This window comes from Simochromis diagramma, unplaced genomic scaffold, assembly GCF_900408965.1.
Source record: "Simochromis diagramma unplaced genomic scaffold, fSimDia1.1 OVJJ01000481.1, whole genome shotgun sequence".
Classification (NCBI taxonomy): Eukaryota; Metazoa; Chordata; class Actinopteri; order Cichliformes; family Cichlidae; genus Simochromis; species Simochromis diagramma.
Window position 1 is genome coordinate 3,021,357 of NW_024386898.1, and position 22,057 is coordinate 3,043,413.

The following is a 22,057-nucleotide window of genomic DNA, read 5'->3' on the forward strand; positions in this document are numbered from 1 at the left end:
GTGGTTATTCAAGCAGATAACCGCCTAATTTTGAAAGCATTTATCATTCAGATTTAAGCCCAGTACTGGTTTAGCTGTGGTATTGTGCCCTTATAGGGTGGCTGGTTAAATAATAACACCTGGGAAATGTGTTGGTAACATTTTTATAGCTTCTTAGTCCTTTAAAGTGTAAATATAAGATTAGTTAACAATTACAGTAATCATATGGTAAACAGTATGACGGGGGGGGGGGTATGATCAGTACCTGCACACACCGGTGATGACGGATGTCACGTGTCATTGTTTAGACCAGGAAACTGCCTATTACGTCTTGAACGGCTCACCGCTGCTTCACCCCGGGGTTGTTTCTCACTCACTGATGTGTAGCCGCCTTCACTCTGTCCAGCATGACCGTGGGAAGGGATGCTACTCCGGTACAGAGCGAGTTTGAGTATCAATATGCGCAGAAGTGGAATAAACAAATCCGACACGCATCCAGCTGCTGCTCCCGCTAGCTCGCTAGGTAGCTAGCTCTAGTAGCACGCGAGCCAGTGGGAAACGGGCTAACCGAGGCTATCGACGGTTAATCGTCGAGACGTGAAGGACCAGGACCGGGCTGTCGGACCAGCTAGTTGTTTGTTTTTGTGTAACCTGAAGAGACAAAAATGGAGTTGTTTCAAGCTAAAGACGACTACATTCTTCAGAGCGGGGACCGTGCTCTGTGGTGCAGCCGAAAAGACGGGACGATGACCGTCAGACCTGGTACGTAGGTACTGGATGTGGATGTCGCTTTTCACTGCTGCAGCCGGCCATTTAACATTACATTACAGTGCCACTAACATTTGGACTTAACACTAAAGTCAAGACGAAGCGTCGTTTTTGCTGGCTTGTTTTACGCTGACAGCATCACTGTGCTCATTGGGTTTTGTCCCAGTGTACCTCAAACACATCAGCAGCCTTAATCTCTCGTGTCTGACGCGTATTCATCTCTGTAATAAACCCTTTGATGATTATTAGATCGAAGCTAATTTACCTGCCTCCGTTAAACACAACAAATGCTTGCTAAACGGTATTTTTAATGGTTCAAGCATTGATCCCAAGCTTTGAAATGATCGCTTCTTTGCTTTCATTTCGACAGTGCCAACACCCCTAACAGACTTCAAACTTCTGACTTTGCTCTTTATGTTACACACTGGAAGGTGCATCTCACTCTTCAGCTCTTTTTTTAGTTTTTTTTTTGTTTGTTTTTTTAGACAAATCTGATATAAAACAAGACAACGAGAAGGTGAAAAAACCGGAAAAGTGATTGATTAATGAGAGCTAAATTATAATATAATTCCGATATAAAAGTGTACAAAGACCAAAATTTAAAGCTAGCATATTGAGTGTTATTGCCAGGTTCTGGCTGTTGATTCACATAAGCGAGTACTGAAACACTGGCTCAGCTGTGACTAATGATTGGACATGCTTTGACGTTAAATGAATACCAAGGCCTGTGGTATTAACATTTTCCCAGCAGAAGGGAAAGAAAAAGTTTTATGAGAGTCAGCACAAGAACTGTGCAGGTTGTCCCCTGTGGCAGTTGAAGTAGTATGGTTGTGCAGCCATCCTGAACAGGTTTTTAGTTGCACCACTGTTTCATTATTTAATTGGAAAAAGGGTTTCCGCTCCTCACTGCGTTTCCACTCCACTCTCTCGCACATAGTTAAGTATTTCACTGATTGTACTTTCTATGTGAAGCTGTTGTTACTTTTTTTTTAACTGGTTTTTTGTTTGTTTGGGGTTTTTTTACGTTTTTTTTAATTTATTTTTATTAAATTTTGCCGTTTTCTAGACCTTTCTTGTGGGGGCCCTCCCAGCCGGTTCCCCCGCACATTAAATTGTCTGCCTTGTGGAACAGGAAGACTCATTGTTTAGGGCAGCTTACAGTTCATGTTCTCCACCCTTAGCCACGCCCTTCACATTTTTCCAATTTCCTCCACTGTGATGTGTAATCTCTCACCAATGCAGAACATTGCGTTTTATTTGCTGGGCTGACCTTATACTTGACCTGGTGTTCGGAAATAAAAAATAAATAAATAGGCAAAGCTTGTCTTTTCATGCATCATATCACATTTTATTCAATAAAATGAAAGCAGGCAGACTTTCCTGCAAGTGTATAGCTGTCATTTTATATAGATATGCACGAACAAACAGTGAGAGACCTTACAAGTTTGAGACAGAAAGTCTACTGCCTGTGAGTTGTCACCACCTTTACACAGCGTTCACATCATCTAGGCTTGAGAGTGTTCTAAGTATTAATTAAAAAAACAAAAAACAAGTTCCTGCATGTAACAGAGCACCAGCCAACTATGACTGTCGTTTTGTCATGACTACTGTACTTTTGTTTGATTAACTCATATGCAAAACTGTGACTAAAAAAAAAACAGACAAACTGTGTCTGCAGAAAAATGTTACTTATGGCTTCTTATATGCTGCAGAGCATGTATTACAGCATTGTTGTCGTGTTTCATCTCTGTATTTTTCTTTCAGCCACAGACCTGCTGTTAGCTTGGAACCCAGTGTGTTTGGGTTTGGTGGAAGGTGTCATTGGAAAGATACAGCTTCACACAGGTACGTGGAGCACGGAAGACCTTTGAACACTTCGCAGAGCAGGCGCATTCTCGCCAGTGCTTTCCATCTGTGTGTGCTTGGACTTTTGAGCCGCCAAATCATCCGGTGCTCAGGATGTTTCTTATTCACCAGTAAAGGTGTGAAAAGAAATGTGTGAAAGAGCTTTGAAATCTGTGTAGTAATCAAGAGGAGTGAATCAATACTGATGATTCAATTGATGACAAGCCCCGATTTGTATGATGCCGAGTGCTTTTGTTGTTTTTATACATTCTAGTATAAGCGATATTATTTAAGAGATTTCTTGTGTTGCCGTTAATGACCGATGTGCAGCTGCTTTCTTCACACATTTTCAGAATGTGAGGAATTTTGCACCCGTGATGCAACTCCCCCACCTTTTTTTTTTTCTTCTCCCCTCCTCTTGACAGATCTTCCTCTCGGCCTTGTGTTAATCCGTCAGAAAGCGCTGGTCGGCCACTTACCGGGAAACCACAAAGTCTACAAGATCACCAAGATCGCCGTCATCCCCTTGTCTGACGAAGAGCCTCAGGAGCTCGAGCTGGAGGTGTGCACACATGCGCTGTTTATTCTGCTCTTTAACTTCTGTTTTAATCATGCTTTCAGTTCCCTGGGCAGTACTTCTAACAGTTAAAATCCTAAATTGGTATTAATGTATCCAAGAATACACTATATGAGTCAGTGTATGATTCAGCTCTGAGAATGGACTGAGGTGTAGAAGTTGTTTAGATAAGTTTTGTTTTTGCCCACACATATCTAGTTTAAAAAAAATAAAAAAATACATGCAGACATAAAATAACCGCAGCAGACCGCAAAGGATGTTGATTGCTGAGATTTGAGTTTTTCAGGGGAGCTTCGTGGATGGTGAGACAGAATATTTCCAAGTGAGTAATAATGGCGGTGGATTGTTAGCACAATGGCTTTTAAATCTTGTCCACTTGTCCCTTATAGCGCAGAATGAACACGTGTCTCCCTTTGTGCATAGAAATCCTGGTGTGTGCATCAGTGTAGATGTTGGCTTGTTTACAGCAGCCCTGTAGTAGTATTGCTACTATAGTTTACTCTAGTGTCCTATTTGGCTGTTTTTGTAGAGGTTATCTAATATCTGACATCTGATACCAAATTCACTTTCTTTTCCAACTCTGTCCTCGTCCCATTGAACGTGTTTGATGGTCTAAATATCACTATCATGTTTCGATTTGTAAAGCTGCAGAAATTTGATAGACCATCCTCTTTTCTTTTTTTTCCAGCTTTGCAAGAAGCATCACTTTGGCATCGACAAACCAGAGAAGCTGGCCCAGTCTCCAGATGAGTCCAAGCTGATGAAAACTTTAAGTCAGATCAAATCTAATGTGGCTGTGCCCATCAAGAAAAAGGTATTGTTTTGTTTTACACACAAGCATGGATTATCATCTTGAAACTGATCCCCTACCTTTCCTCTCTTTCAAACTAGTGAAGGCTTTGAAGTTCTTCTAGGATTTCCTTCTTTTGTTGACTTACTTTTTCTTTCCACCTGCCCAATCCAGTATTCCCCTGCTTTCCAGGTCAAGGAAAACAAAGAGAAGGAACGCCTGGAGAGGCGGCTGCTGGATGAGCTGTACAAGATATTCATGGACTCCGACTCCTTCTACTACAGCATGACCTACGACCTGACAAACAGTGTCCAGCGTCAAGGAGACTCTGATAAGTCTGACATGCCTCTGTGGAAGCAGGTTTGGAGTTATTGAAGTTATTTTATTCTGCTTATGTCTACTACAAAAACTCCTTATTGTGGCTGACTGTGTTTTTACTCTGTGTTAAAGGTGGATGACCGTTTCTTCTGGAATAAACATATGATCCAAGAACTTATTGACCTTCAGGTATTGAACACCCGCCCCACCCATCTACTGGGAAATACAGAGAGCGTCTGCTTAGTGCTGCTTTTCTATTTTCAGGCCTGAGTAATTAGAATTAAATGAAAACACTGTGCTCTCCTGAAAACTGCTTACAGAGTCATTGTATTTTCTGTAAAATAGTCAGCTTAAAAGAGTGTAGTTGGTCATGCTGTTTAAATGTGGCATTTGTATGTACTGATAAATGCCAGGGCGTTATCAAAAGCAGCATGAAAATACTCAAAGGCGGGATGCAAAGTACTTTCTTATCAACCTGGCCTCAAACTAAATTTTAATCTGTCCGGCTATTTTTCTTTTTTCTTAATGTCTGTTGAACGTTCCAGGTCCCAGAGGTTGACTTCTGGGTGATACCAATCATCCAGGGCTTTGTGCAGGTGGAGGAACTGGTGGTAAACTACAATGAGACCTCTGATGAAGAGCGGAGCAGCCCTGACACCCCACCAAAGGAGATCACTTGTGTTGATGACATCCATCCTCGTTTCACTGTGGCCCTGATCTCCAGACGTAGTCGCCACCGCGCAGGTAGAGTTTGCCTTAGGGGAGTCATGCTCTGATTCAGTCCAGTTGCATGGGCTGCAACTAGTAATTAAGGCACATTCTGGTAGCTAGCTGATTTATTGTCTGCAAGTGAAGCATGATCCAGGATATAAATAGTCTGAATAGTCCACATGCATTATTCTCCCCCAAAGGGATGCGGTACAAACGCAGAGGAGTGGATACAGACGGCCATGTAGCTAACTATGTGGAGACGGAGCAGTTGATTCACGTGCACAGCCACACTCTGTCCTTTGTGCAGACTCGTGGCTCTGTGCCTGTCTTTTGGAGTCAGGCAGGGTATCGCTACAACCCCCGGCCACGGATAGAAAAAGGTCAGTAGAGCTCTATCTTGTATTTAGACCTAAACTGATGGTTTCTGACACTCTTTGTGTAGAAATCTTTCCAGTAGCAATTTCTCATGAGGTAGCTTAAAAATTGTAGCCTAGCTTCTCTGCCCTTGCTCTGATTATTATTATTTTTTTATTTCTTGCATAAATTATAGATTGTAATCAGTAAATTATTTTAACTGTGACTGCCTCCTTGTTTTGCATTGGAAACAACATAAATAACTCTTTCACCAGAATCAATAATAATAAAAAAGTTTTTAATGCATATTTTCACCTGACATTTCAGGAGAGAAGGAGACTATGACCTACTTTGCTGCTCACTTTGAAGAACAACTTAAACTGTACAAGAAGCAGGTGAGTGTTCCTCACCAGAGTGCATACTCGTATATCCGCTTAGGCTATTTATTAAATGCATTTTCTGTTATTTACTTTGGGTTGTGGTGTCTGCAGCTATACATAGTGCTTGCATAACCCGCTTCCTGTTGTAACTAAAACAGAACATCCTGCTAATGATCAGTGACATTGCTTGTCAGTAGCTTGGATTATTTCAGATAGTGTTTACAGTAGTGTAGCAGTACTTTTATTTAAGCTTGTGATGAGCTCAGCTGTTGGCTTTTTTTTTAAAGACTTAAGCCTGTTTCCCAGTTTGTTTGTTTTTTTCTTCATGTGATAAAGTTAATATTTATTTTTTCACTCTTCACTGAACCCAAAAATCTTAAAAATCCAGTGACAGCACTTTTTGGTGTCTTCTTTAGGTCATCGTTAACTTGGTGGATCAAAGTGGGCGGGAGAAGATAATTGGTGATGCATATCTGAAACAAGTCCTCCTGTACAACAACTCTAACCTCACTTATGTTTCATTCGACTTTCACGAGCACTGGTGAGACAGACCCTTTTTACACGAGCGTCTTTTACACGAATTTCACAATCTATATATGACCACAGTACATTCACTTCCCCTGTATGGTTTTTGTATCCTGTTTCTCAGCCGCGGCATGAAGTTTGAGAATGTGCAGATACTGACAGATGCCATTTCTGACATCATCACTGACATGAAGTGGGCCTGGTAAGTGTCGTGCCACCTGAGCACTATAGCATGATAGGTTTGGTGTCAAAATGCGATTTCTGTGAATGTGTCTTGATTCTGGTTGTGTGTCCCTCTGCCAGGGTGGACCAAGCAGGAGTAATCTGCAAGCAGGAGGGCATCTTCAGAGTAAACTGTATGGACTGTCTTGACAGGACCAATGTGGTCCAAGCTGCTATTGCCCGGGTAGTGATGGAACAACAGGTGTGATATTCTGGATTTTTTTTGTTTATGATAACTTATATTTTAGAAATCCTGATTATTAAAAAAAAAAGGTCATAACCATTATAAATATCAAGGATTGCATTTTATGTGTGCTTTTCTTCCTGCAGCTGAAGAAATTGGGTGTGATGCCTCCAGAGCAGCCTCTGCCTCTCAAGTGTTACAGGATTTATCAGGTCATGTGGGCAAACAACGGTGACACCATCAGCAGACAGTACGCTGGCACAGCAGCTCTCAAGGTATCTTAATTGTATGAGGTCTGGGGATAATCCTACTTAGAAGTGCTACCCAAATCTGAGTACAGTGTAATGTTTTCCTACTGTAAACTTACTGAACAGCACCTTTTCAGAACCAAATGACACACAGGGAAGCATCTAGTATTCTAAATGTTCTTTAGAAGACTTGACAGAGAGAAAAAAGTGTTAAAAACAGAAACAGTACTTCTCATATATTGTCATATTGGGCAATAACTGTGAATGTGCAAATACACAAGTGTTAGGTAAGCCATATTTAAACAAAAAGGGATGTCACAAATATGGACATAACCTTTTAGCACTGCACTCAGGTCGTCAAATAATTAAATAAAAAAAGCAGTGCGACGAGTTAAAGGTAACGCTTTTGTCCTGTTTTAGGGGGATTTCACCAGGACGGGAGAAAGGAAACTGGCCGGTGTCATGAAGGACGGGGTGAACTCAGCCAATCGCTACTATCTGAACCGTTTTAGGGATGCTTACAGACAAGCAGTGATTGGTATTTGAAAACAAAAAACTACTCATATTGGTTTCTACCTATAGTGTCTTGAAATCAGTCCTTAATTTGCATTTGTTAAAACTCCTTTTGCTTCTGTCTGCAGACCTGATGATGGGCCTGCCAGTGACGGAGGACCTTTACTCCATCTTCAGTAAAGAGAAGGAGCATGAAGAAAAAGAAAAGGAGAGCCAAAGAGGGGCCCAGGAGCAAGTCAGCCTCCTTCTGCAGACCTACATGCAGCTGCTGTTACCAGACGATGAGAAGTTTCACGGAGGCTGGGCCCTCATAAACTGTGACATGAGGTGAGCGAAATGCTGTTCTGACTGTGCGTTGATGCTTAATGGCTTTATATAATCAGGATATAGCTGAACTATAGTTCCATCGAGGCTTTTCCGTGCTCTTTTAATCCCACTGTTCTCTTATCTCCCACCAGCCTCATTGATGCAACCAACAAAGATGAAGATGTGCTGCTGCTCCTGTCTGATAAAGCATACTATATTGCCTTGTAAGTTGAACCTTAAATTTGCGAAAGAAAAAACCCCCAACTCTTATATTTGACTTATATGTACATTTATTTCCTTGTAGCTATGATGAAGAAGCAGATAAAGTCAACCAGTACCAACGCCTCATTTTAGAGGGTTTGGAAAAGATCGAAATTGGTAAGAAGTTAAACTCCAAGGAGAAGTGAGAGCTCTTGTAGACTCAGTGAGTCATTCAACACTTCTCGGAAGTGTGCTTAACAGTTTCTTCCGTAACCTTTTAGAAATATCTGCGCTCATTATGATTCATGAAACGGAAGCAAATCACTACAAACGGATATTAGAAGTTACACTTCGCATTGCAGGTCCTGAGCCTACTCTGTTCGGGAAGCCAAAGTTCTGCTGTATGCGGCTGCACTTCAAGAACGAGGAAACTAGCGGATACTTTCACACGCTGCGAGCTGCAACGCGAAATCCCGAGGATGATGGGAAAGGTAGTGTGTGACTATTTGAATTCTTTAAATAAAATGAGAAAAAGTTAGTTTTACACTTTAAACTGTGCAGATATTGCTTAAGACTTAACACTGTGACATTTCACAGATACATTGCAGTGCATAGCTGAGATGCTTCGCATAACTAAGCAGGCTACAGGGAATGACCTGCTTGTGGTTGAAAAGAAGCTGGAGAGGTAAGTACAAATTATGCTGATTAGCATTCAACTCGGTCTCTCTTTGATATGATTTCAGTGTAACGAAGTTAAACATTCAGACTGCATTGCCAACTTTTAGACAGCAGCCAGAGCTGTGACTTAAGTTGCGTGTGTTTTCCAGGCGGCAGAGTAAACCTCACGAGGATATCATGGGGATCCAGAACAAACCTGCTGACCAAGTTCAAGGGAGCTCCGGCCTTGCACAAGGCAAAAGTTTTATCCTCAATAAATTCTCCACTCTAAATCAGAAAGTGAAACAGACCAAGACAAATGTGAACATCGGCCCCTTCAAGCCCCTCGGTAAGCTGGGCAGCTTCTCTAAGCCTGATGTAAAAGTCAATTTTCTAAAGCCAACTATGCATGTCAACCTGTGGAAGTCGGACAGCAGCTTGGAGACATCAGATAACGTCGCTGGCACGGGAGCCCTAAAAGACATTGGTAATGAAAACTATGGACACTCTTCAGATTCAGATTCTTATAATTCAGACCCGGAGCACCCGTGCTCTGGGTCCTTAGAAAATGTGGACTATGTGCTGCCCAGCTGCGGCATCGTAGCATCAAATCCCAGACTGGGCAGCCGCTCCCAGTCCATCGGTAGCGCAGAGCTAAATATACCCTCTGTTATCCGGGTCACGGGCTGTGACGGGAAGCAAGAAAGCTCAACTCACATTAGTGATGACAAGTCTCCCGGGGCTGCCTCAGTGGCTGAAGAAGCCATTCTCATTGACTTTGGTACTCCCATCGATGCCTACTGCCACCAGTTCATCCAGGATGCACAGACCAAACCTGTTGAGGTGTTCGGAGAGCTGCCACAAGCTGCCATACCTCCACTCCACAACCCTGCAGTGCCTGTGCATAAAAAGAACCCAGCAGACTCAAACAAGCAGCCAAGCTCAGAGCAGATGGAGCAGGAGGAGCCTCAGCTCCCCAGGCCATCCCAGCTAGACGTCCAATCCTCTACCTCCAGTTCCAGCCTCCTCACTATCCAGAAGCCTAGCTCTGCAGTCTCAGGAGGCTCTCAGAAAAGCGCTTGCTCACAGGTGGAGGGCAGCCTCGGCCCTTCGCCTGCCGACAGCAACGGCAGCCGAGTGGTGTCCCCCTTTGCCAAGATCAAGAGTTCCATGGTCCAGGTGGCCAGCATGACCCAGGCGGGATTCACTCAGGGCATCAATTTTGCAGTTGCAAAGGTACAGAAAAGCCCCGAGCCAGAAGCTGTCAACGAGGTCCAAGAGAACGAGTTGAAGGCAATGTTTACACAGTGCCAGACCAGGATCATTCAGATCTAGTGCTTTCCTTGTAGCAGCACTTTGGAGTCGTTTGTCATGTATAAACTTCCCGTAACGTAGCAGTAGCAAAAGCTTGCACATGGTGTCACTACTCGGCCAAGAAATGTGCTCTTAAGTTAAACTTGCCCATGTTAATAATGACTCTTGTACAGAATTGATAAAAATACCCCAAAGCCCATCATAGTAGTTACTATGTTTACGTGCACATATGTATGGGTTACTCTACTTTCGAGGGCACTGAATCATAGATCTTTTGCCATGCAACCTTGCACACTGACTCTCCTCTCTTTTATGGTTTATTAACTAGTTCTCAGATGAATGCTGAATAAATGTCTCAGCATAGTAGTGCACAGTACCTAGGATGAATAAAAAAAATATGGCATATTGATAGAAATTTGAGTACTTGGAGGGTGTAATAATTTTCAAAGTCTTAGTGCTCCATCCAACTTAAGTCACTCCAGAAATAGTTCTACTATATGATTAGCTCAAGAGACAAACAACCAAGAACAAAGAAAATATTTAGGCTTTTAAACTCATATACTTTGAGAGTGGTATGCAGAGTATTTCCGTGTGTAAACATGTTATTGTCCTTAGTCCGAAGTTATTTAATTACCCACAATGCTCGAGTGTGAGGTTAATGGTAACAACAGATTTTTGACGACGCAGGTAAGCAGTTAGCTGCATGTCGAAAGACCAACTCTGATTTTATCATGTACTGTAGGATAAACTCATCCTGGTTACTCAATGGCGTTTGTGAGCTAGTAATGCCCTTCAGTTTGTAACAGTCGTCGTAGAAACCAACCAAATATCTTTTGTGATTCCCAAAGGACTATTCTGTGTTGAAAAGTACCCTTTGTATAGCTGTCAGAAACTAGCCAGACGACATAATCTATGTAGTAATCCTATGTAATATCAATGTTGTCGAGTGTAACTTAGAAGATATACCGCTGTAGAAATAACGACTATTTAAGAACTTAGAGTATCCTGGTTGTTGATATGTACAGTGAGTATTGTCTGTCTCTGAGTAGAGCTGTCTTTTAGGCTTTTTGTATTGATGCTAAGGTGAAGTTTAAAGAGTTATGAGCATTATATTTTGAAAGAACGCCCAGTACTGTCATTGTTAACCACGAATAACCAGAAAACATCTGGTTGGAGTTGTTTTTGATAGATTTATGTATTGAAATAACTATTCTGGTAATGGTTATAATAATTACCTACACGATGAGGGTTTATGAGCTAAATCCTTAGCTTGCGTTATACATTGAAAACTGCATGTTTGACAAAGACAGGCGAGTTGCATATAGTAGGTATATATGCAACTGCACCCACGCAGTTACGAGAAACACTGACGCTTTATGCACTCCCCAAACTTAAAGCATATTTGCCTTAATAGGGAACTAAAGTGGGATTATGTATATCAGGTATTTATGGCAAAATCTACCTTTTTAAGTCTTACATGTTACATTTTGTGTACTGTATAAAAGATATTCAGGGTTGGTGCATGTCATCGGAGCTTTTTATGTTGGGATATCTCACTGTGATAACGGCACATTCATTGTCTGTGGGAATGGGCAGGTTTTAGAATTATTATTATTTTTTTGTTGTGTTTGTGGTTTACAGTGAATCTGTAAATCGGAGCATCCTGTTGCTGCTGGTGTTTAGGACCGCTTGCCTTTGAGATCCCAGTTATTTATAATATGGAAGTGTAAACTTTGTTACAGTGTACATGTTTTGTTTTTTTTAAAGTTAATTTGTTGTTAAAAAAAAACAAATCTACCACAGGATCTTGTTATAGACACCAGAAGAAATTATAATAAATCACAGCTGCCCTGTCCTGCTGGTGTCAGACTGTGATATGAATCTGGCTTGCTCTGAGCTGAGATATCCCAAGATAAACTGTCACATATTTTGTGTTACCTTTGCCTGTTTTTTTTTGTTTTTTGTTTTTCTCCTTTCTGCATTCGGCTTGCTCACCACCAGATAAGATGCGGGACACTTGTATATTTTGTCTGATTATAAATGAGACTCGGCTGCTTTTCTAGGTGCTGCTGATGGTGTGTTTATGTGTGTGTGGTGCTGCCAAAGCTTCAAGGTAATAGCTGTGAGGTTTTAACACAGAGGGTAAGCGGTGTTTTTAAAACTTCATTCAGGATTGCAAACACTGGGGCAGCTCTCAAGCCTAGAAGGAAACTTAATCCTCCACATTCCTGAAAGAGTCCACAGTGCTAGAGTGTCGGTGTCTTGCTTTTTATATGCAAATGTCGCCTGTTCTAGTCAATCCTGTATTTGCTGGCTAAAAGTTTGGTCTTTCCTTCCGTTTTTTCACACCAAGTGCTTTTGCGGTCACCTCTTGATTTATCGTCTGGTGGTTGCCCACTCCCATTGTGGCTGGAGCTCTCCAAGCATTTGATTTGCACTGTTTAAGCACATTTTTCCTGCGTTAACATGGTTTCATCTGGATGTCTGTGTTCATATCCTTACCAACTGGCTGTCAGCGTTTTCCACAGTGTACTGAGATTGTATTGTATATTAAAAGTATCCTATTTATTCTTACCTTCTTTGGGTGTGTTACTTGATAACAGGGTGCACTGTACACTTGTTTAGGCAGATATTTCATTGGAATAAAAAGTGACTAAAAGATTGCTGCATGTTTACTGTCAAATGTATTAACAGCACAGCACAGTATACTAACCCAGGAAGAAAAATGCACCAGGACAAACAGGGATCCAGATCTTGTTCCTTTATTTACATTTTTTTTTTTTTTTTTTTGAAGATAGAAATTTTTTTTTTTTTCCTGTAAACAGACCTTTCTGTCTAGTAGAGCTTAACCTCTGGTGTGAACCCCACAAGAGACTTTGAATTTAAGGCAGTACTTCAGTGTGATGATAAACTGCGATGTTAGTGTACATACAACAGTATCTAAATCTTATATGTAGCTCAGCACAGTAAAAAAAAAAAAAAAAGTGAATACCTGAACTATGTGGCAAATGAAAACATTATTACAAACTGTTTAGATATCAAATGGGGGAAAAAAGCAAACAAGTCATGTCATTTGCCTCTGATCACGGCTCGTTGCCGTTGACACACTTGTGCTGCTCCATCCGGCTCCTCCGCAGCGCCTCGATGTGTTTGGCTCGGAGCCAGCTGTCTCTGGACAGCGAGGTCTGACCCTGGCTCAGAGACAACAACCTACGGACAGATTCGCAGAGAGCCACATCTCAGTTTTAATAAGCTGCCAGTCTGAGACGATCTATGAGATGTACGAGCGAGTTTAAAAAAAAAAAAAGAAAAAAGAAATTGGCTGCGCTGAGGCGTGAAGCTATCATCAGCCTGTTTATGGTGCTTTCAGTTTTGATTATAGCTTATTGCTTAACACTCTAAAGTGCCTTAGGGGCTGTTATTATTCTCATGAATGAAAATTAATTAAATGCTACATAAAGGCAGTTATATAAATCACAACCCACCTCGCCACAACGAGCATCCTGTGCAGTTCCTCGGCAGATATACTCTGGGGGTCATCCTTCCTCATGTCTACAAAGTCATCTTCAACTGACTGAGTGCAGGAGGAAAAGGAGACACTTAATTCTTGTATGCAAACTTATAAAAAGAGCTGCTCAAACAGACTGGATACATGAAGAAACAGCTACCATACTAGCTGAAACTCAACTCACTGTATAAGTATAAGAGCTTGTCTCACCTTTGTCACTTCATCTGAGATGCTGTAGTCAAGCAGCCGAGCCACACTCAGGTAGATTCTGAACTTGTTGAGCTGTGATGAGGCCTGAGAAAGCATGTGCATGGTGCTGAGATACTCCTCCAGGTGGGATGGAGCGACCTGAGTCTGCAGGTGTATCTGACAGTCAGACTGTGGAGATAAAGAATAATATTGATTGTGTGCCATAGAGGAAGTCCATATCCAGAAAGGATGTCTTTTTTACTAGGTGTTGCTATGCAAAAGTTTCCCTGTGTGCTGCATGCCCGCCTACTTTGGCATATTATCAAAACTTCAGAGCACGGCAGACAGCCTTGGTGACGGTTAAGCATCTGATCGAGCCGAGCCTCCAGCTTCTAATCAGCCAATAGCTGCTCGATGTAAACAGTAAACACAACCATGTAACCATTGTGACTTCTAATGAACCGTGGGAGTTGTTTACAGCATGCTGCCCTTCACTGCTCGCCTAATAGCAGGCCGAGCCTGACGCCTCTCCCGGGATTGTTCCCGTGGCACACAGCTGCCACCATGGCAACCCATTAGACCAGCACACACAAATAGCGCACAGCACATTCCTCAGGCTGTTCGCAACACAGCGAGACTCTGGTTAAAGCCGCCGGCTTGAAGGGCTGGCTGCGGCCGACCGATGTCAGCTGAGACGACAGCGTGACGCCGGCTGGAAACAACCACCAGTGTCTGACACGGCTCTGCTTCGTGAGACACCGGAGGAAACCGAACCCCTCCCCTAGCCGTAGCCGGGGGTGGGGAGCGAGGCGAGGGTGCTGGGAGGGATCCGCGATGGGTGGGAGTGAGCTTTCACTGCGTTCTTACCGGCAGCAGCGAGCGGCCCTCTGACGCGATGAGCACGTTAATATTGCAGGGGAATTCCATCTGATGGTAGTTAAAGTCATAATCAACCTTCTGCCACGAGATCAGGTTCCCCAAGGCCGTGACGTTACGCACACCTGCAGCAACAAACACAACAGAGTAACAGATCCAACCCAGTTCAGTCACAAGGACAGGAAAAATGGCGGCGTTTGAGTCCTCGCTGTCGACCTCTTGTGGTCTTCTAGAAGACCCACCTGTTGTGTCCAGCTGTCCCTGCTCCAGCTGCGTTTCATCTAGGTAAAGGGAAGTGTTTTTGGCCAGCTGCAGGGCGCCGCTCACCAGCCGGTTTGCCACATAGTCCTTCTTAGGCACCAACCGTATCTGGTTCATGTTCTGGAGGCTCATGCCCAGGTAGTGTGACTGCAGGGGAAACAATGTTGAGTGTGTCTCAGTTCATCCAGATATAAACCAAGCAGTACCTGCGACCGATTGCGCTGATAACTCACAGAAGGCACGAGCTGCTGGATGATCTGATAAAGGCGCTCAGTGTACGAGGCAACAGTAGGACAGCCACTCATGTTCAAAGTAAACTTGCCCAGCGGGAGGACGTCCCGTCTCACGTACCTACAAGAAAAATAAAAGTGTGTTGGCGTTAGTTTGAAACCATCAAATAAAAAAATAACAAAAAAAATAATAATCAGGAAGCTCACATACTGAACTTTACGTACACGTTAGAAATGAGATGCAGAATGAGGTACTCTGCTGCAAGAGCATCACCCAGGAGGACATGAGTCAAGTATGCCAGAAGCTCTTCTCTGACAGCGGACATCTCGCTCAGGGTCGAAGCTAAAACTGAGGAAGAAAGGACAAAGAATCAACTCAGCTCCAGTCTGAACCAGTCGCTGCATTGTTCCTCTTACTAGAAAGCTTTTCAAGGCAAATGAACTTCAGTTTAATGGGATTGTTTTCCTGCTTGATTTTAATACTTCTCACACTTCATTAAACATTCCTACAACACTGATGGAACAAGTCGCCCTGCTTAAGCGATATTATTTATTAATGAGATCTGACAGTACATCTGTCCTGTTATCTTCTTTGATAATTACTGAAGCGACTTCCTTGATATCCATGCACACTTTAGTAAACACCTCAGACTGTTTTTAAATGGTGTGTTATAAATTAAGACAGTGTGAAAACTCAGCTGTCGGAAGTAAAGTACACAGTAATCCTGTCAGAAATGTCCATTTATCATAAGCAACCAAATGAATGAGTTACTGCTGTGCATCACATGCTTAAATGTGCACAAATCTCTCATGGGAACACTCATGGGTAAATGTTTGATGCTACAGAAACTAAACTTCAGCTCTTGTTAATGTTTTACTAAAACTTTTGAATCTTGCTAACCTGACCTCGACTGTGTTCATGGACATAAAAACTGTAGAGTAAACTAAGAAGGAAAACTGAGCAGAAATGAGAAGGACTCTGTGAATCTGTTTCGGGCTTTGACAACTAGAGTCGAAGGAGCGGTGCGTTTTCAGCTCTCTGTGACTTTTAATGGGCTAGCGCTAAACTTTAACCAATATGGAAAACAACTACAAAACAAAACGTCCACATATTTACAGACGATTTGCAGACTACCTGTAATCAGTGTGATTTTATTTTAGCAAAAAGAATCTCTGAGCAAAGCAAAACAAAACACAGACCATGTTATCACGTTATGCTTATCCAATTCAGATGGGGCTAGAGGTTGTCCCAGCAATCACAGAGGAAGACCGGGGTCACCCTGGACAGGTCGGCACTGTTTTAGGGCTAACACACAGATACACAGAGACCCCCTTTCACTCTTACATCCACTCTAGGGCTGGGCATCGTCACTGATTTCTAGAATCGATTCGATCCCGATTCGATTCGGGCGAATTTTGCCTCAGTCAGAAATATTATAATTCTGATCACGTATCAGTACATTTCCATATTTTTATATCTATAAAAAGAAAGCTGACACTTGCGAGACTTTATCAAAGGTGTGAGCATCACAGCAGATGCATTTGTGTCAAAGTAGCTGAGGATAAAACTCAGAAAAACATGAAGGCGACTTTCCTGGCCTGGGATTTTATAACAGGTAACCTTAAAAATATTCTGCAGTAGTTAAAAAAAACGAAAGAAAGTCAACCTATGAACATTGCTTCACTTCAGCAGTATCAGGTAAAGTTACAGCGGTTTTATTAGAGACATGGCTAATTTTAAGACGTTTAAATTTGTTCAGTAGCCTATTGAACGGCAGAAATTAGGCTTTCTTTTCGGAAGTAAGTAAAAGGAAAAAAAAAACAGCGGCCGGCAGCGCTGTAAACAACGGTAGACTTGTGCGCAAGCGAATAATGAAGAAAACAGATTTTTAGACGGGAAACTGTTTTTGAAGAACAGAGAGAGAGAGGGAGAGGGAGAGAGAGAGAGAGAGAGCAAAATAGCAAAACTAAGAGTGAATTCATGATGATGTTTATGTGAAGCGTAGTTTGGATCTTCTTTTGCTGCTGGTTCACTCAATATTGTTTGGAGAGAAATAAAACCTGCAGCTTCAGAATCTAGTGCAAAAAGGACGTAAACACAAAGCGCAGACCTGGCGAAACATCAGAATCAGCGAGCTGTCGGCTTTCAGCCCCGACCGTGTCCGAGAGAAAGGCGACATCTCACTGATTCTGATCCGTCGGCAGGTCCGCGCTTTGTGTTTACGTCTTTGTGCAGAATCCATGTACCTGCTCTCATTTACTGTTTTAGCTGTTTGGTGGTTGTTGAAATTTTGTTAGGTTTAACCTGAGATTCTGGCGTTTCGGGCAAAATATATTTACATTTTAAAATCGATTCAGGATTTTAATGAATCAATTTTACGTTATCCAAGCTAGAATCGATTTTAATCGATAATCAGAACCTGCCCCTAATCCACTCCTCACACCAATTTAGAATCGCCAGTTAACCTAAGGAGCCCGTCTTTGGACTGTGAGAGAAAGCAGGAATACCGGAAAGAGCCCACTGAGCTACACGGAGAATATCGTGAATGTTAGATTTGACCCCAGGCTCTTTTTGCTGTGCGGCAACAGTGCTAAAAGTGCACAGAACTGAAGGATTCTCATGCTTCCTCCAGCACCGAGGACGGCTGAAGGAGGCTCTGTATCACTAAAGTATTGCACAGTCACCGCAAATAATATTTATGTAGTCAAAGCAGTTTAAATGTGTCGCCCACATTAATAACTGATTTGTCTGCAGTGCTGGAAGCATCGGGTTGTTTACTTAATGTTTTTTTAATAAAGTTTGACTTCATCCCTCCGGAGGAATGAAGTCAAACTTGCCAAAAGTGTCTCTTCTTCAAGTTGTCAAGTGAAATCTAGACAACCCCAGTACTCAGGCTTATTTAGCAGAATGCTATGTAAATGAGATTACATTCAGCTATCTCATTAAAATCTGTGAAAAAAACCCTGCTGCGATACCTATTTTTGTAGCAGGATTATGAAATATTTTCCTGGATGCTTACTGGCTGTGTGATTGGCATGTAACATACACGAGGAAAAAGTATGAAGAAACTTGGAGGCCTACTACTCTACTGTTTGTCCTTACAAGCACTGTTGTCCTCCGAGGTGGCGGCAGAGGGCAGCAGGGGGTTGTTGTGCTGCAGCTGCTTGGCGTAGAGCATGTGGAGGCGTGGAACGAGCGAGGCTGGCGGGCAGTGCACCCTCTGCTCCTCTGCCGTCTCCATGGACTCCGTGGGATCCAGCAGGTTTGAAGAGGCGTCTCTGTACGGAAACGTCAACAATGAGAAACAAACCGAGCAGATCAGGGCAGGGAGGAAAATCAAAGTACGTGTCTTACTTCTCGTCGGCTAAGGCGCTGAGAGCGGGACTGACGGAGAGGATCCCGTAGACCTCAAGCATGTCGTTCAGTTTGAAGCTGTCCCAGTCCTCGTAGACCTGCCAATGATACGCACATTATAGCATGTGTCCTAAAACTCTCCTCATGATAGCTGTATCGTCTCTAAAATCACCTCTTTGTTCAAAACGGTTCAGTACTGGAAGAGGAATAAACTGACACAGCGCACCTTGACTAGGCAGGAAGGGCCTTTCTCTCCCGGCAGGGGGAAGTTGAGGTCGAGGTGGGAGGCAGATGTCGTCTGGCTGGAGGGAGCTTCTGTCTCCTGCCGCTTAAAGTCGCCGTTGCCGTGATGTTCTGTGGGACTCTGAGGACCTGCAGCAAGAAAAAATAAAACCGTTGTCAAAAGTGCTTTTTAAACAGGATTTTCAACATAGCCTTTCTAAACATGCTATTTTCTTTTATAAAGCACAAGTTATTTCTATTTGCACAATAATGCAAGGAAAAAAGGAGTCTAGACGATGCTCACAAGGCAAGGACGGATCCACAAAGTTATCAAAGCGTTTCAAAAATGACAGTAATGACACAATAAAATGATATAATGTAACTGATCAAGAGCAGCTATAAGTTGGACCTTATGCTAACACTCTTATTCTGACCAACAGTAAATTTGACTTTATCGAACGAATGCCGATTCTGAACACTCGTACCAGCGTGCGCTTCCCTCTGCTTCTGTGGCTGCGTGTCCATGTCGTCGTCTTCCTCGTAGCTTCGTTTCTGTCTGCTTGGCACGTACGAGGTGGAAGGCACCACTCTTGCTTGGCTGCTGTTGGCATATCTGTGCAACAGAGTTAAGGACAACTCGGAGCAGCAGATCACAAGATATAAATGCACATTTCACGAATGCCAGCTGCGTAAAGAGCGATTCTATGTGGTCTTTTGCAAGCTGAGGATATCTCTTTGACCCAGGGGTTTTCTCCGGGGATTGGCACACAGTAGAAAGTCTGTCGCTCTGCAGTTACTGTGTTTTTAGAGTTAAAATCCACCTGCAGATGAAACACCCATTAACAACCAAGTTGGAGCTAAAATGAGCCATCTATAGCGAATGAGTCTTTGAAGAGACTCACCCCGCATTCTGTCACGTCTTTATACTTCCCACATCGCAACGTCTGTGAAAGAATAGACAGAAAAAGAGGATGAAAGATGAAAACAGTTATCAAAGATTATCAAAGGGCTGCACTCGTACCAATAACAGCAGGCGAGAGGATAAAGAAGTGCGTACTTTAGCCTGTGTGGCTGGATCGACAGTCTCATAGACTCCCATGTAGAACTCTGGATCAAACATGTCTTGGATGAAACAGCGAAATTTCACGAGGCTGTTGGGCTTCAGGTAATGCATGGGGATGTCGTTGAGAGATGGGACCTGCATCAAAGTGTGCAGAAACAGATTAGGAGCCTGTCATTCGTGCACAAGTTTTTGTTTAAAGTGTAATTTGTATTACCAAGGTGTGAGCGTCCTTCTCTTTCAGTCGATCTTTGAAGAACTCCACGGCTCTCGCCTCCCAGCCAGAGCTTGGATTACTCTGGGAAGCGGCTGAAATATCAAGAAGGCATAATTTTATTGGCAAATCAAAACTCAAAGTTGGATAAATGGTTGTTGTAGAGCAAAATTAGCTTAGCTGGGCTGCATTAGATAAGAATTTTCCCTTTCAAGCCTCACTCAGTGTCTCACTATGGAAAGCGCCCTCTGGTGTGAGCAATCATGGAAGCTCCACTACCACCACAGACCACTACCCCAACCAGGCATTTTCAAAGTACATCCTGGCAAAGATCAAAGGTGCTCCTCCCACTTGTTTGCGTTCAAAACTGTCTTAATTTTTTATGTCACTGATTCAAAGTGCTGGAAAGATTCCTTGAAGATCCTGGTCAATATTGACGTGACAGCATCACACAGTTGCTGCAGACTTGTCAGCCATGATGTGAATCTCCCGTTCCACACAGGCTGATGTACACTGTAAATGGCCTGTATTTGTATAGCGCTTTACTTAGTCCCTATGGACCCCTACATTCAGTCATCCACCCATTCACACACTGGTGATGGCAAGCTACATTGTAGCCACAGCCTGGGGTGCACTGACAGAGGCAAGGCTGCCAGACACTGGCGCCACCAGGCCCTCTGACCGCCACCAGGCCCTCTGACCACCACCAGGCAACGGGTGAAGTGTCTTGCCCAAGGACACAACGACCAAGACTGTCCAAGCCGGGACTCGAACCGGCAAGCTTCCGATTACAAGACAAACGGCCAACTCTTGAGCCACGGTCGCCCCCACACTGTGGACATAAAGGGAATAGACATGGTCAGAAACAACCCTCAGTTTGGTTGTGGTTTTTAAATGATGCTCAGCTGGTACTAAGGGGCCTAAAGTGTGACAATAAGATATCCCTCACACATCATTACACCACCAGCAACCTGAATTGGTGATGCAAGGCAGAACGCAGCCATGCTTTCATGTTGTTTATGCCAAATGTTGATCCTACCATCCAAATTCTGCAGCAGAAATCAAGTGTTCTGCTGCTGTAGCACATCTGCCTCACGTTTTGACATGTTGCACATTTACAGATGCTCTTCTGCATATTCTGGTTCTAACAAGTAGTCATTCGAGTTACTTTGTTGCGTTCCTATCAGCTCAAAGCAGACAAACCATTCTCCTCTGATCTCTAACATCATCAAGGCATTTCCACCAGACAACTGGTCCTCACTGGATATTTTCTCTTCTTCTGACCAATTTTCTGTAAGCCGAAGAGATGGTTATGGGGGAAAATCCCAGTATATCAGCAGTTTTTGAAATACTCAAAGCAGCTTGTCTGGCACCAACAACTATACCACATTCAAAGTCAATTAAAACACATTTCATCCAATTCTGGAACTGCATATATTAGAGAGATTAAATATGTCTTATTGAAGAGTTCAACAGATGTACCTAATGAAGTGACTAGTAAGTGTAAAAATGTAATATGTTGAGCAAAGAAGTGAGACAGGGTAAAGAGAAACCCTGTTATAATGTGGGGGTTTGGAAGGAAAATAGATAAAAGAGTTACTAGAATTACATGATACAACATCTCTAAAAGATATAAGCAACTTTTATTAATCTTAAATATAACCGCCCCCACCAGTGACACGTAAATGTCAGTCCTTTAAGATTTTAAGGAATATGTGGATTTTTCCGCTTATTCTTTAAAATCCGTCTCCGTCTTGATGTGTGGCACTGGCGTGTGTACAGTTACTACACGAAAAAGTGTAAGATAAGTGTAAGTCATTTGCTTTTTCGAAGAGAAAGAAAAAAGAAACCACACACAGCCACCTGCAATGTGCAAAGTTGGCATGGTACGTAGTCAGAGAGCTAACTAGCTAGGTTCACGCATTAGCCCTACTGAGTGAAGTTCCGGTGTCTTACCAAACATCCCCTCAACAACACCAACGGGGTCGTTAATCCAGTCATGTGTGGAAGGCATGGTTTAGATGGTGATAAAGGTCCGGAGATTAGAAAATATATCAAAGAAAAATCACAGTGAAAATACCAGTTTGTTGACTTTCCCCATACACGGGATCGCTGAAGTGAAGGGCGGGAAATTTGCGTCACCAGACGGAGAGCGTAGTGGGTTTGTTTTGGGTACGGGGACCAACCGGAGCACGGAGGTGCGTCATAACTCTCCTTCAGGATAGGCTGGGTGTTTTTCGTTTGACTTTA

At 42.9% G+C, this 22,057-nt stretch overlaps 2 protein-coding genes across 4 annotated transcripts; one reads left to right on the top strand and one right to left on the bottom strand.

Annotated features, from left to right (window-relative positions):
- Positions 1-77: 77 nt before the first annotated feature.
- On the top strand, positions 78-12,555 carry inpp5f (inositol polyphosphate-5-phosphatase F). 2 transcript variants are annotated; one of them, XM_040034510.1, is made up of 20 exons: positions 78-741; positions 2,512-2,592; positions 3,018-3,154; positions 3,858-3,983; positions 4,134-4,319; positions 4,410-4,466; positions 4,823-5,021; positions 5,189-5,368; positions 5,670-5,737; positions 6,139-6,263; positions 6,372-6,449; positions 6,551-6,671; positions 6,800-6,928; positions 7,322-7,439; positions 7,543-7,741; positions 7,873-7,944; positions 8,025-8,098; positions 8,284-8,412; positions 8,519-8,606; positions 8,749-12,555. In XM_040034510.1, the coding sequence occupies exons 1-20, from the start codon at positions 645-647 to the stop codon at positions 9,911-9,913; spliced, it is 3,429 nt and encodes a 1,142-aa protein (XP_039890444.1). In that variant the 5' UTR covers positions 78-644; the 3' UTR covers positions 9,914-12,555. The 2 variants fall into 2 exon arrangements, with proteins under 2 accessions (XP_039890444.1, XP_039890445.1); XM_040034511.1 differs by having other exon boundaries at positions 85-741; positions 4,152-4,319.
- On the bottom strand, positions 11,830-21,956 carry LOC120735252 (minichromosome maintenance complex binding protein). Of its 2 annotated transcripts, none has more exons than XM_040034515.1 (16): positions 21,764-21,956; positions 19,811-19,902; positions 19,591-19,731; positions 19,436-19,477; positions 19,265-19,354; positions 19,019-19,148; positions 18,538-18,683; positions 18,312-18,409; positions 18,060-18,235; positions 15,182-15,305; positions 14,960-15,077; positions 14,708-14,873; positions 14,457-14,590; positions 13,611-13,778; positions 13,378-13,466; positions 11,830-13,102 (listed from the first exon to the last, which is right to left on the bottom strand). In XM_040034515.1, the coding sequence occupies exons 1-16, from the start codon at positions 21,819-21,821 to the stop codon at positions 12,976-12,978; spliced, it is 1,899 nt and encodes a 632-aa protein (XP_039890449.1). In that variant the 5' UTR covers positions 21,822-21,956; the 3' UTR covers positions 11,830-12,975. The 2 variants fall into 2 exon arrangements, with proteins under 2 accessions (XP_039890449.1, XP_039890450.1); XM_040034516.1 differs by having other exon boundaries at positions 21,888-21,928.
- Between the last annotated feature and the right edge of the window lie 101 nt (positions 21,957-22,057).

Bases quoted from the DNA above. Each gene is read 5' to 3' on its own strand.
- inpp5f (XM_040034510.1), top strand. From the start codon at position 645: ATGGAGTTGTTTCAAGCTAAAGACGACTACATTCTTCAGAGCGGGGAC. The intron at 5,022-5,188 runs GTAGAGTTTGCC...TCTCCCCCAAAG, and splicing joins ACGTAGTCGCCACCGCGCAG to GGATGCGGTACAAACGCAGA. The intron at 6,672-6,799 runs GTGTGATATTCT...TTCTTCCTGCAG, and splicing joins GGGTAGTGATGGAACAACAG to CTGAAGAAATTGGGTGTGAT.
- LOC120735252 (XM_040034515.1), bottom strand. From the start codon at position 21,821: ATGCCTTCCACACATGACTGGATTAACGACCCCGTTGGTGTTGTTGAG. The intron at 19,903-21,763 runs GTAAGACACCGG...TTGATATTTCAG, and splicing joins TGTTGTTGAGGGGATGTTTG to CCGCTTCCCAGAGTAATCCA. The intron at 13,779-14,456 runs GTAAGAACGCAG...TTATCTCCACAG, and splicing joins AGGGCCGCTCGCTGCTGCCG to TCTGACTGTCAGATACACCT.